Here is a 14,961-nt window from a genome sequence, read left to right as displayed (position 1 = left end):
AATTAGGTTAGGGTTTAAAATTTGACAGTACAGGTATGACACTGTCGCACAGGTACTTATTCTTCATTCCTACATTTGGTAAGGGTATTGTTACCTGAGAGATGTTTGCAAGTGTGTTCTGGGCGAAGGTCAGGCCATTGGAGTGCGTGTCTCTCTGCAGGCGTTCTGATGTGAGCCGTTTCTCTTCCTGCTCCAGGTCTGCAACAGTCTGCTGCAGCTGCCTCAATCTCTGCTGATCCTTCTGACGCAACAACTCCAACTCCATCTGAGAGAATAAAAAAATAAAATAAAGAAAAAAAAACACTGTTTTAGAACACTGAAGTTATGATGCTCACGTAAAAATCGGGGGAAAAAATCGATTTCCATTTTGAAGAGCTTATATTGATATATAATAATTCTAATAATTTTTTTTTTGATGTGAACAAAACTCAGTTGTAGCATGCCTCCCATCTAAGCTTTGTGCCGTTGTAATATTTAATGTAACGGGTGGAATAATATTTGCGTTGTCATTTGCGGTTCGTGTGTGGGTCCAATAGTCGAGACTATTTCGATTCAATTAGTAATTTGAATAAAAGTTTTATTTTTCATGCTGCTAAGAGGACCAACGGCCACATATAGGCTGCACGGAATAATATCAGGAGAGACAACCACATTTAAATGCAGAGTGAATCTGCTTAAATATCCTCGATATTAAATGACAGTAAAGGCTAACATTTGGCTATATGTTCTTTTAATTTATGGAGACCTCTAAGCGTCTGTATAGTCTATTGGATGAATTATGCATATTTGTTCAAAAGTAGCCTGTATTGGCAGATTGTTCACATATAGGCAAAAGTTCTGTATCGTTTACGTACACAATGGATGCACATTCTCCTTTTTTTTAATAATGTTGGGCTCCGTTCTGTGTTCTTTTTCTTAAATGCATCAACTGAGAATGCCTAATGTTGGTTTGATTGTTTGTGTTACACAAGAAAAAAAGTGTCTATCTGATGTAGTTGATTTAATGCGGGTGCAGTTCAGGTTGCGGCCTTTATGTCAAAAAGGTCAGGTATGGAATTAAATCAGTGTTGCTGCCGGATGACGGGTTGGGTGTTCTGTTAAGTACAGCAGGTATAAATGATAAATGAAAAGAATTAAATCACCAGTTTCTCATTGGTGCGTTCCTGTCGCCGTTCCTTTTCCACCTTCTCCTGTTTCTCCCGTCTCCTCTTCCTCTCCATCTCCTCCTCCCTCACTCTCTCCCTCTCATTCACCAGTCTCATCTTTTCCTTCATCACATCCAGCTCCACTTGTAAGTGAGAGGCTCTCTCTCGCTCTGCCTCTAGAGTGCGCCCGACCTCCGATTTCTGTGTCTGCAGGCCCTCCAGAGCAGCACGGAGTCTCTTCACTTCCTCGTGCTCCTTCTGTTCCTTCCGCTCAGCCTCCTCCGCTTGCCTGCGCTTTCCTTCCAGGACCTGCCCTTGCAAACGTTCCAACATGGCTGCCAGGTCTTCTCCCTGACGCCTCTCGTGTTCTAGTTGTGCCCGTAGGTCCTGAATGAACTTTCTGTCGTTGGCACTGGCCTCTTCCTGTCTGCGGGCTTGCTCCTCTAAACGGCGTGCGTGCTCCTGGGCCTGGCGAGAGAGTGAATCCGAGAGCTCCGACGTTCGTGAGCGTTCCTCCTCCAAGCGGGAAAGTGCAAGTTCAGTGCGCTCTCGCTCCTGGGCCATTAGGGCCTCACAGCGAGACTGCTCGATCTGGAGCTCAGAGCGCAGGTTACTGCATGTGATGCTCTCCTTGTTCAGAGCCGAATTAAGCTGACTGACATGTGATGCTTGCTCGTTCAAAGCCAGGTGCAAAGACTGTTTTATATAAAGCCAAAAAACACATAAGGTCAAATGATAAATTATAATATAATTATATTAAAATATACTGACATTTAACCATGGCAGTGATACACATTATCAAATTGTAATTTGGTTAGTCACTGCATCAAACAAAACCTCAAAACATCATCCTCAATATCACCATATAATTCACAAAGTTAAATTAATAACAAATTATATAACTACTATACATTCATACATACAATATACTTAATTTAATATATACTATATAGCAAATCTCAGATGGGTGATTGTTTATATTGTTGTTTACTATACAGTATATAGCTCTTTATATAAAATATCCATCTTTGGGAGTATACTATATACGGATAGAGTAAAATATACCATATACTCTAGTAAATCTCAACTGCTTGATAGTTTACATCCTCGTAAAATGTAAACTATATTATCGCCTAGCTCTAATCTGCTAAAGGCATCTAAGGTATGAAGACATTAAATAAGCCAACTTGATTTTATGTAAAGCTGCTCTTAAAACGTGTACTGTGAAATACGTTATGCAAATAAATTTGACTTGAACGATTTTTAAAGAAATAAATTGTTAAGTAAATCAGTGTTTATAATCATCTTATAATAAATATTTTATGTTTTAAAGTACTTGACTGTTTTCGTGCCTTAGACTGTAGTAGGAGCTACAGTATAGGCGGCTGAGACAGTATTTCATTGGTTGGATCTACTGAACAGATATGCCCCTTTACTGAAAGACTACATTTTGGAGTTGGAGGAAGACTTTAATTTGTAAGAGAACTGACACATCTGGGGCATATACTGTGCCAGGGATGTTTCAGTTTAGTTTGAGCCAACCCTGAGTTTTAGGCACAATGAAAGTGGTTTGGATTTTAGAAATGTCACCATAGTAATTACACTCAACGGTTAACCTGCTCCGGGACAGGTTATGTTCTAGGTAAGAGATCTCAAAACACAATCGGACCAATCAGCTGTGAGCAAAGTGGAAGTAGCTCTTCCAGTTTCTCTTGATCTAAATGAAAGGTCACCATTTGGTAAAAAAAAATTTTTTTAAGAAAATATTCTGGCATTAGCAATGATTACTTTCTAGTAATCATTGCTAGATGATTAAAATTATTATTCCCCTTAATAAATATAATGCCACTTAATTTTTGGCAGAAGAGAAATTAATTGTGCTGTCTATCTCTTGGGAAGTGAATCACAGTTTATCGGTTTCAAGGCATGTGACTGACTGTTCGCTACTGATGTCACACTTTCATGTGAACACATTCCATGATCTCAGGATCAAAGCCCGAGTTGACCAAGAAAGTTGATGATCAGCATCATGGTACCATCATGGCCTGTTACTCTGAAACTCAGTTTGTTCAACTAGATTCATGCAAGTTGTAGATTTGACAAAACCATACAAATCCAAACTGTTTAGATCAGGTTCAGGGGTCTCACAACGCTCGGTATAAACATTCTGTCAACTCAGGTTTAATCCAGAGTTTTTGATTAACTTTGAAGCGCGTTCACCTGAAAGTGTGTCATGTGCAGTGAACAGCCAATTACACAGAACAGGGAGAGAGTCAGTTTGATTCACTTCTAAGAAGTCATGAATAAACACTAGTGCAGCGAAAGTTTGAGAAGGCAGCTTAAAGTAAATCTGACCATGTCACCCACAGCTGATTGGTCCAGTTCTGGTTTGCGATCTTCAACTCAGAATAAAACCTGCTCTGGAGCAGGTTAGCTGTGTAGTGCAAGTTACCATGGTGATGAACATTGCTAAAAACGAAACCATCTTCTTGAGTCCGAAAAAAAACAGTTTGCTCAAACTAATCTCGAACTTACCTGGGTAGCAACTGAAACCGGCTTTATGCAACAGGCCACTGATTGGATTGGTTTGGTTTTGTCAACTAGAAACTTATAACCCTGAGTTTGTTCAACTACCATTAGGGTAGAAAAAAATGCTGCAGAACATGACATCTTATCAGAACTGTTGCAGCGCCTGTTGCAGTGCCAATTGCAGAAGTCTAATTCTGTTGTCACAGACAACAATCAGTTGAGAGATTCAATGCCTCATTCACAACACACAAAACAAAAAGAGCCACACACATAAAGGACACATTATCTAAACTGAACAAAGAGCCACTTAACAATAGGGGTGTCAAAATTAATCGTTTCTACGATGCATCGCGATGCAGACGAGGAGGACTCGGTATCGGTTCAGTAATAGACCATAACCGATTATAATGTACTGATGCTTTTCTGACGTCATTTATCACGTATGTGCTTTGTTGCGGTGGCATACAATGGCAGAGGGAGGCGAGAAGTGAGTGCGAGTAATTAAAAATGCTCCAACTACTTTAAAAGCCTACATCTGGGCACATTTCGGCTCTTATGAACAACCTGTTAAGCACGACCTGGAGAAGACACGCACTGTGCGCGCTCATGTCACGCACAAATAGAATATGCAGGAGGTAATACCACTAACTTGATAAACCACGTTCGCCGTGTTCACCCCGAGCTGTTAACGCCTGGCAGAGTCTGACTGCTTTAGACTAAGCAGATGAACTCCAACGTCCCCCGAATCCGCAGCCAAAATCATATCATCCACCCGCCCCAATAATGCTCTCTGATTTAAGTATCCACACCCGATGGTCAAATTACAATTATTCGGTGTTGTTACGAGTGATTATAAATGGATGATCACCTTGAACAGCGGACTCGGCGACGGTTAATGGGCGCATCTCTAGGTTAACATTATACACTGATGAATGAGCGCTGGTTTTAAAGGGGACATATCATGCTTTTAAATCATTCCTTTTTACATATAAATTTTTGGTGTATATAAAGCGGAACTGCAATACTTGGGTCTGAATTCCTCATTATTATAGCTCCACAGGCCCCTTTTCTGATGTGTGTCTGAGAGCAACTCGTTTTGGTGCAGTCTCTTTAAATGCAAATGAGACACTTCATACCCCGCCCCCTCTCCAGGTTGCAGAGGTGACACTCGTTTCAACTCCACCCCCTTCGGCCATTTTTGTAGTTTGATAGCAGAGATACGATTATCTAGCGGCACAGAAACTTTTTATTCACACGTTATTAACAAAATGTCAACAATGGAAGACTTGTCCATCAAGCCTTACATGTTCGAGCCAGAGCCGGACCCGGAGCGAGATGAAAATGAAGACGACGAACCTGCAGAACAACATCTTCATATGGATGTATCGCAATGGTATGTTACTGTATTTACACAGAAAACACAGCAGCTAAATGACCATTGTCATGATGAAACTCAACAACAGTAATTCTGCTACAGACGTGTACTTAAAAAAGAAAGAAAGACAAAGGTACTGCTAAACCATGACCACCGTGTATTTTAAGAAGGTAAAGTACTTTATTTTTATTAACGTTATTTACAGCTTACCGAAGTGCTCGGTTCGTCGTCTCCAAAGATAGAAGGAATTGACCCCTCAATCAGACAAAGTCTATCGGCAAATCCTTCTTTATACTGGCGGAGGTTGCTGAAGTAGTTATCATTGAAGTGCTTCGCGCACACAAAAATTACTTCACCCACAGATGTGGGTACATTTCCATGAAAAATAAAACTCAACCAGGCATTTCGAAGAGGTTCTGATGCTGGGAGACGAATGAAGCGTGTGGGTTACTACATCCAACAACCGAACATTTTGACTACCCTCTCATTTCTCTGCATCCTTGAGCTTAGACTACAAAATCGCAGCGAGAAATTAAAATGGCAGATTGTTTGAAGTTTTGGGCCGGGAGGGAGTCGATGTCCTTATTTGGCAGTTCCGCTGCAAATACTGTGACGTAATTGTTCAAAAAACGTCATAGAGAATAGAAAAATCAGAACAGATTGCAAAATATGACCAAAACAGAATATAAAGATATAAACGAAGCACCTGAAGAGACTAATTTAAACTTTTCTGTACTTATAAACACTCCAAATATACAACAAAATGCATTTACGGGCTAAAAAGTGGATTTAGCATGATATGTCCCCTTTAAATGAACATTTTCTTTAAAACAAAATTGATTTGACAGAATTAAATTTTCTTAATGGCATAAACAGGCTTCACTCCCTTGAAACCTAAACTGGAATGTCATTGTTTCTGTCACTGCGACTTCCCGAACAGTGGAGCGCACGCACGCACACATCACTTTTGAAGTAAAATTGAAAATTGAGGATGCAGTGCATCGTGATATCGAATTGAACTGAATCGATGACATGATAATCGTAATCAAACCGAACCGTGAGACCAGTGTAGCTTCACACCCCTACTGAACAAATCAGAATTTTTTTTTTTTTGGTGAACTGATTCACTGACATTAATTAAATCCCCACCAAAAGAAGGTTAGTACATCAAAAATGTGTATTACCTCCTGCGTTTGGTGGTTTTGCTCAATTGTTTGTTGACTGTTGAGTCTCTGCTGCTGAAGGTCCTCTTGCAGTTCCTGTACTCTGGCCTGCTCTTTCTCCACTGCCTGTAGACAGGCCTGATGCTCAGCCTCATCATTTTCCAGCTTCAGCCTTAAAGCACACATCAAAAAAAAAAAGTTGTATGAGTTTATGGCATACGATTTAAGAGACCATTCATTTTCAAAGGGTCGCATGCACAAGTTTGCCATACCTGAGCTTGTGAATTTGACTCTTTAATTCCTCTTGAATTTTGTATGCTGACTGAAGCTGAAGTCTAGTCTCCTCTAGCTCCGCCTTCAGCACGGACACAGCATTTAGCTCTGCTTCTAACTGTCTCTGCTGCTCCAGCCCTCTACTCTTTTCAGCCTCCAGAGTGGAGCGCAGATCATTTGACAGTGTATGTTCCTTTTGCAGCCGCAGCTCAAGCTCTTCAACTAAAACAGTGCACAAAGTAAAAATTTGCCTTTTTGAGCGATTTTGCTGGGGGTTTTTTATATTTACCGTAATTTTTCCCACTTTTTGACCATAGATGACACTGAAATATTCACCATCTCTATGCTGCTGATGTTGCGTTTCCATGCCCTGTTGTTTTGCAGTGTGCAGTGAATCCTGCAGTTGACGCAGCTGTTCTTGACTCTGCTGGCTGCTTGCATGCAGGCTGCGCACCTCAGCCAATAGACTGTGACGGTCTGCGTTGAACAGCTGCTCTAAAGATCTCCACTGCTGCTCCTCCTGAAAGAGAAACAGTTAATGAACAAAAGCACAATCTATGTCAAGATTAAAATGAAAGAACATGAATTGTGTGGAAACCGCATCACATGCTGGGCTGCTCAGCACCTGCTTCTGAAACAGTTTCTTCAACTGGTCCAGCAAAGGGGTGAGGTCCATATGAGTGCTGGATGTCATGAAAGCCTGAAGCTGAGAGTGAAGCCACTCCCGTTCACTGTCAAACACACTGCGGACCGCATGCAACAACTCTCGTCTCCAGTCCACATCCCCACTGTCAGTCTTCATGTGTGTACACAAACACAAAAATGTAAACACAAGTGGACTGTTGAACCACATACATGCTGATGCAGACCATAACTCTAGATCCATGTTACATCTTTACCCCTACAAAGCCTAATCAACATGAACAAAACTTACTGAAACACCCTGTTGTACACAATCTTCTACATGCCTTTTGTCATCTGATTGAGTTCATTATTATTTTTTAACAAAGTAAAAAGGCTTTTAGTATAATTCTAAAACTGTCCACCTTCAGGGTCAGAATACATGTGTTTTTACTGAGAAATCTTTACTGATTTATATAAAGTAAACATAAGAATACATTTTATATTGTTAGTAATATTTAGTTAGGCTGAAGCAACTTAGTTGTACTTCATACATATACACATTTATCTCACAGTATATATATATATATATATATATATATATATATATATGCACATACACACAGTATATATACAGTATATATACAGTATATATATATATATATATATATACATATACATATAAAATGTGTATATGTATGAAGTACACCTAAGTTGCTTCAGCCTAACTAAATATTACTAACAATATAAAATGTATTCTTATATACATTTCTCGGTATATATATATGTTTGTTTGCAATGCAATGGTAAATAACTAACTGATGTTTGAATGGAGTACAGCATTTTACTTAAGAAACATCATCTATAAAGGCTAATGTTTTTTTCTGTATCTAAAGAGCGGAGAAGAGTCAGTCTGATATTTGCAGTCTAGTTGTAGCCAAAATGTGCTTTTAAATATCCTGTGCATAGCGCTTCATCTTTTATATGTTGAGATTTTGGCCAAATGTATTCAAGAAGAAAAACTAAGCACCCTTTATAGCTACAATAAACTTTATAACCTGTAAAATAACCTGCAAGTTGTGGAAAATGTAGTGCAAAGTACTAATTACCTCAGATGCGCCCATTCTAAATGACAGACAAAATGCATATGTCATTCGGTAGTCAAAAACCTTGCAACTCCATTTGATCTTGATCTTCATAAAATGTTAATACTATAATGACATGAGCAAGTGTCTAGCCATATACAAAGCCAAAATACCAACTTTGACGACAGTATTTAAAAATATGAGGTTTCCACTTGACAGCGACGATCTGTAAATTTGTTGTTTTATCAACAGAATCATATAGCAGGGGTGCACGATTTGTGGCAAATGTCATATTGCGATTATTGAGGTCAATATTGCGATTGAAATATAATAAACAAATGGTTTCATGAGTCAACTTGCTTGGTTCAAGGAAAATGCACCCACAGATTAATGATAATGCTGAAATGTGTATTTCTCAACTCTAACTAACAACTAAATGATTGATAACACCTATAATGATCAATAAGCCATTGATCTCTGGATAAAAGACTAATCCTTATTAAAGTTCTCAAGTCAAGAGCAGTGAGTGTTTTTTTCTGTTACCTTTGTTCTTTGATTAAATTTAATGACACAGATAATTAGTGGCTACTGTGTACTGTCCCTTTAAGACCAGCCGCTGCTGACAGAAATGCGGATCTCACACGCGCCTCATTCTCTCATGAGTCACAACTCTTAACGTTCATCATAAGATTGCTCTTATGTTTTGAAGATACCGGTACTCGACAAAAAGACATTTTGGTATAATTGTGTGTTATTGTTCGTTCAAGCGCGAAAGAGAACTGTATTCTGGCCTGCTGTCTTGTGTGCACGCACGATACAAGCGCAAAATCTTTATGTGTGTCCAGTCAGGACATTCACATGCAGCGCGCACTTTTTTGTCTTGTCCCGCATGAATGGTTTAAAAGCATTTGCAAGAATAAGAGCGGGATCATGTAACGCTAACCAAAGGATGACAAAAATTAAGAGATGCTGCTTTAATTGCGTTAACAGCCCTAATTTGTTTATTTTCATATAAAAATCGCAGCATTTTGCGTCATATAATCGCATAGGCTTGACATTGCGATATGATTAATATGACCTATATGACCTTATGTTCTTACCTGACTTAAGCTCAAGTTTCACCTTAAATGCAAGTACTACTTTTAATGTAATATCCAGTTTTAATATGCCATTTAAAGCAATGCATGTTTGTGCAATTTTGCTATTTTAGTGCTTATTGCTGTGTTTTGGGATGTTTTACTTATTAAAACTGTGCTGTAGCAAGAAAAAGGTTGGGAAACACTGATCTAACCAGCAACCAATAGATGGAGCCAAGACCACACACTACTTTTTTTTTCTTTTTCTAGGCTGTTTCACTTGGACGTGGCACAATACTGTCACTAATTCCGTTTCATCGTGACTTAAAAAGATCTATCAGGTAAGCAAAGCACTAATGAGTCTCACCTTGGGTTCCCTGTCAGCCATCCTGCAGAGCAGCTCCCTGAGCGATAGGATGGTCTCCTGTAAGGCCCGTCTCTCCCTCTGCCAGGAGGGGGGCGGAGCAGGCTCAGAATCTGGCCGAGACTGGCCAGATGGGGCAGGGCGATGGGACAAAGACAGGATTCTGCAGCTTTCCTGGTAGACACGTTTCAACATAGCCTATGCATGGTACAGACAAATATAAAATCATCAAATCATTTCTTTATGTATGAGTGAGGGCAGCATTGTGAAGATGGTTTACCTGTAACTCAGGTGTGAGGGCCTCATGGCTTTCATTCATACTGCCTGCAGCGCTATCTGTGTTTTGAGCAGGTGACATTCCTCTGCAGCGCAGATACTCTACAAAATGAGCATCTAAACGCTCCGTATTCTCCAACTCGAGCTTCAGCATGGCCTCTAATTCTGAGCTCACGTCTACACACACACAAAAATACATCTCAGATAACTCCAACAAGATATAAGATTAACCTCTATTAAACGCATGCAGTCTGTCTTTCACAAACTCATGCATAAACACACAACTCACTGCTGCCGTATCCATCGCTGACCCACTCCGGCACAGACTCGGGAGAGGTGGAGCCAAGTGGAGACCGAGATAGCGTTACATCCGAATTGTCAGATTCAAGAACCTTAAAACATAGCCCCATTATCACACCATTAGCTTGCTAAAAATTTCAAATAAGAGAACAAACAGCATATGTAGCACCAACTCCAACTATTGACATTTGTTTAGGACACTTTCCACAAATACAACAAAAATCATAGGGAACCAAAGAGTGAGAATTTTCAGATCTGTTTGATAAACTGATAAAATTCACCAAGCAAAGTGGGTGGTTTCACATCCATGAAGTATCATTTTCCTTGTAAGAAGACTTAACATTTAATTGACAAATGTTATTTTCTGAAATTAGGGCTGGGCTATAAATTATTTTTAAATCAAAAAAATAAAGGAAAGAAAGAAGGTTCATGATAGAGAAACTCAAATGTCTTCACTATAAAACTGCAGAATAAAACGTAAGAGAAATTATAAAATTACAGAACTAACAACAATAATAAAAAATATATTTATTAAAATATTTAATGTATTCCTATTTCTATATCGGTTTTAAAATATACTGTATACAAGCACTTTAATTTATTTATAAATTAATTATTTTATCTGATTACATGTTTAAGGACTGGTGAAATTGGTAAAGATTTATGAATTCATTCATACATTTATGATGATAAATTTACATTAAAATCCAAAAACAGAAAAAAAATTAAATGGGGTCCTCAATTAAAAAGATTCTTAGGAGTTAATTTGTAAACAAGTTGTTTGCACATGTTTGTTAGACCTCAAATGAATGTAATGAATTTCCTTCCCCATTAATAGTATGAAAAATACAAATATTTAATGATATTGGGGGAAAAATTGTGATATATCCCCAGCCCTATCAGACACATTAAACAAAAAAGGTTAAAACATTTTTTTTTTGTGGTGGGCCGGTAAAAATATCAGCAGGGCAGGGAGAAGAGAATTTTTTTTTAGCCCTGTTGAACTGTTGAGCCCTGGTACATTTCTTTTGAAAAATTAAATGCATGCTTACTTTTTCTGCTTCCAGCGAGTTGAGAACAGAGAGGTGTTCGGACAAAGAAAGCGAGCATGGGGATGCAGAGTGTGTGATAGGTGGGACTTCCTCTGAAGGTGGGATAAACATTTGTCTGCCGTGTGGTCTCTCCTTGTCCTGCTCCATGGGTGAAGCCTGGTTGTGGAGCTCCAGGGTGGCGTTGTGTAGTGCGCTGAGCTCTGAAAGATGAGATGCCTGCAGACGAGAGGGGCGCTCTTCGCTGCAGTCCAACCTTCGCAGAACTTCTGGGGAAGACAGGGAGGCGGAGAGGGACGGGTCACGGGAAAGGCCTTCGAGGAAGCAGTGGACGTGTTTGGGATGGTGGTCCTGCAGGTTGCAGCGCTGTCGGAGCTGCTCTAGCTCCCTCTGCTGATAGGCCAACTCTTCTTCCTGCACAGCCAGGTCATCCTGCAGACTCCGCAGCTCTGCCTTCAGGTGCTGGTTGTGGACCTCGAGATCAGCTAACGCACGATCTTTCGTCTGAAGGTGAAAGATCAAATCAGAAAACTTGATTTTTGCTGCCATGCTGCTGGGGTGTTGAAAATCAGTGCCAGGTTTAATGCTACGCTTCTAACTAAGGTGTCATTTATACCACAAATTACATAAAACTATGTCACAATTTAAGCAGCATAATGGAATTACTTGGATCTATGGAATACTCAATTCTATCAAAGTATTAGTTTACCCAAAAAAGTCAATACTGTCATCAATTACTCACCCTCATGTTGTTAGAAACCCAAAACACTTTGGTTCAACTTCAAAACACAAATTAACATTAATGAAATTTGAGATTTCTGTCCCTCTATTGAAAGTTGACTGCACCAAAACTTTGGGGCTTCAAAAATTCATGAGATTGTAAAAGTAATCCATATGAGCAATTCATCTCTCAAGTTTCATTAAAAATATAAAAAGACGGATGAAAGTCTTGAAGGTTTGGAACAACATGGTGAGTAATGACAATTTTCATTTTTGAGTGAACAACCCTTTTAATATTAGTATTAATGTAACTAATATAGTTGAAGTGTTGTTTCTTGTTGCTAGGGTGATTGCTTAATAACGTGGATAAAAGATAATATACAGGTAAGATTATAAAATTATTTTGAACTAAAAATCTGTATAACAATTAAATTTCAAACTAAACCTCCATTGACAGTGATCATCCCATCAGGTTCATGACCGGGTGACTATATTTTCCCTTACTTAGTAAACTAATTAGCCAGTGAACTCATTTTGCAAGACACATGGTAACAAGACTTTGGCTGTAAATAGGCAAGTCCTAAATTTGAAAATAAATAAAGTTTAAAAGATGAACCAGAAGATATCCTAACATGTGGATTAGGGATGCTCCGATCAGGATTTTTGCAGCCGATACCGATAGCCGATTTCTTGTCATGGTGATCGGCCGATACCGATCCCGATGCTTAATATACTTAATATAAGACAAAGATAAATACAAACAAAATGGAGCAGTCTGATGCAGCCCACAAGGTTAAATTAAACATTGTCCAATAGTAAACTTTGGAGGACAACATAAACATGTAATCACCTAAAATAGAGAAGTCTGATGTAACTTGAACCTTGTCCAATACAAGCCTGAGCAGGACAGAAATTAAATAAAATAAATAATTTAAACTCCTAAAAGAACAAATTGGAGTAGTTTGATGCTACTCATTAGAAGGGATGGGCATTTCAAGCAAAAACAATATTCGAAGATGACTGGGTATTATTCGAAATTCGCACCCCTCCCCGATATGCACGCACACATGCATGTATAGGTCACACACGAGAAAAGCGGAGTGGTCTGACGTTAAAATATAACTTAAAAAACCTAAATATTTCATATTTTTTTAATATAATATAATGTTCTTTTTTTAATTTCATCTATGTTGATTATATGAAAAAGGAACCGCATGAGATGGGTAAGATAGGATCATAAGATGCCCCATATATCAGGAGACATTTGGAGTGGGTCAGACATGATTTTGACCACTTAATTAAGTTTTGTTTTGAAAAAACCCATTCTTTAAAGTGAATTTCGTTTTCCCTAAAATTGTATCTTAATTTCAATCAATGTTTCATCAACAAATTGGCTGGATTTAATAAATAAGAAGCGAAATATAGCAGACAATATAGGATACGGAAGCGCCCGCGCGTGAACTAGAGCGCGTCTCATAAATGAACCGATCAACTCAGCGTATAAATGACTTGCCTCACAGACCTGGTAACGTATAGAAAGCTTGAAATGCTTTAAAAAAGAAATTCAAATCGATAAGAAATGGGCTACTCTCTGCTTATGTAGGCTAATCCGTATGAAGTGTGCATTTCTCTCTATAGGCGCGTTCACTACTGCGAAATGGCGTCAACATCGCCAACTGTATCTTTGCAGCCAGAAATCACTAGTTTATTAATAAACAATTCAAATGTACCATGCTGCTTAAACATTACTTTTGCCGGTTCTTTGTGGCAAGCTTTATGCATGCGCTTGATATGCGGAATATGCAATATTACGATAACGCTCATTATGGTTTAGTATTTTCTCCCAAATATATTTAAGTAATTAAATTAATATACATATACGATTAGACTAATGGCTTAAATGAACTACTACTAGTCACTAGAAAAAAACTTTAGTCGTGCACGGGCAGCCCAATTTATTTCACATATTTCCTAACCAGCGCGTCACTGGTGGCGTTCTGAGCGAGCGGCGCTGTGTGAGCGAGCGGCGCTGTGTGGACTGAGAGCGAAGCAACTCTTCAGAAAGGCCATCTCTCTGGAGGACAATGCTGCTCCACGTGAGATTCCTTTGAAACATACATGGCAAATAGCTAATTTTTTTCACTGTTTCTCGACACATCATAGTAATTCCACACCGACAATGACATGACTGCCAAATAATTTAAGTCCCCACGGATCATGCACCTTCTCACGTTTTGACGTAATCAAATTGTGATCGGTTTGTGAGATCGGCCAAGTTTAGGGAGTACCGATCGAGTCATAAAATGTGAATATCGGCCGATACTGATCTCTGGCCGATCGATCGGAGCATCCCTAATGTGGATCAATTAAGGAAATAAACTACTGCACATACCTGTCCCTCTTCCAGTAGCTTCTCCGCTCTCTCTGTGCTGGTACTAAGACCCTCCTTCACTGCTGTTAGCTCCGCCCTTAAAGCATCATGCTCCGCCCTCAGGTGGATCAGCTGCTGTTCCCTCTCACGTAAAGCAGTCTCAGCTTTAGCCAAGGTCTCTTCAGCACATGTCTGCAAACATAAAACACTGAATGTCACAGTCCTTTACACTACTCACTCAAAATGCATTACTTCAGCAATTTCAAACTCACTTCATTTAGCTAAAGCCATGCTATGAAAAATGAGCACCAACCTCATTTCTAAAAGTTTAAATGCGCAACAACTCTCTTGTAAACTAGCTAGTGAACATGAAAGAATCCAAATAAATAGTTGTTAAAGATAGAAGTTAAAGCAACCAGGGTTTTGCCTCCTGTTCAATCACAACAAAAAGTACACTCGTCACTAGCAAGAAACAGTTATCTGATAAAATACCTCTCCATTGTACTCAGAACCCAGCAAATATAAATAGAGCGGCTCTCCACCTTACGTTGTGATTAACCAATCCAAAATTTAGATCAAGCTTAAAAATAAACTGTTTAAAAGACTTCAGAAAA

General features: G+C 39.0%; 1 protein-coding gene across 10 annotated transcripts in view; it reads right to left on the bottom strand.

The window, feature by feature from the left end:
* pcnt (pericentrin) overlaps positions 1 to 14,961 on the bottom strand; it is a 62,939-nt gene that overhangs the window by 6,048 nt on the left and 41,930 nt on the right. For all 10 annotated transcript variants that reach the window (XM_077199418.1, XM_077199420.1, XM_077199421.1 and 7 more), the window contains 11 exons: positions 14,369 to 14,539; positions 11,260 to 11,760; positions 10,197 to 10,299; positions 9,912 to 10,084; positions 9,635 to 9,829; positions 7,111 to 7,281; positions 6,822 to 7,005; positions 6,485 to 6,707; positions 6,234 to 6,384; positions 1,143 to 1,841; positions 95 to 265 (listed from right to left, as the gene is read on the bottom strand). In XM_077199418.1, the coding sequence (XP_077055533.1) occupies positions 95 to 265; positions 1,143 to 1,841; positions 6,234 to 6,384; positions 6,485 to 6,707; positions 6,822 to 7,005; positions 7,111 to 7,281; positions 9,635 to 9,829; positions 9,912 to 10,084; positions 10,197 to 10,299; positions 11,260 to 11,760; positions 14,369 to 14,539 (2,742 nt within the window). The remainder of the gene's footprint in view (positions 1 to 94; positions 266 to 1,142; positions 1,842 to 6,233; positions 6,385 to 6,484; positions 6,708 to 6,821; positions 7,006 to 7,110; positions 7,282 to 9,634; positions 9,830 to 9,911; positions 10,085 to 10,196; positions 10,300 to 11,259; positions 11,761 to 14,368; positions 14,540 to 14,961) is intronic.

The sequence above is a fragment of the Siphateles boraxobius genome, unplaced genomic scaffold (assembly GCF_051911475.1).
Source record: "Siphateles boraxobius isolate OS27281-9 unplaced genomic scaffold, OSU_SipBor_1 41, whole genome shotgun sequence".
Taxonomy (NCBI): Eukaryota; Metazoa; Chordata; class Actinopteri; order Cypriniformes; family Leuciscidae; genus Siphateles; species Siphateles boraxobius.
This window is presented reverse-complemented; position numbering and strand designations above follow the sequence as displayed.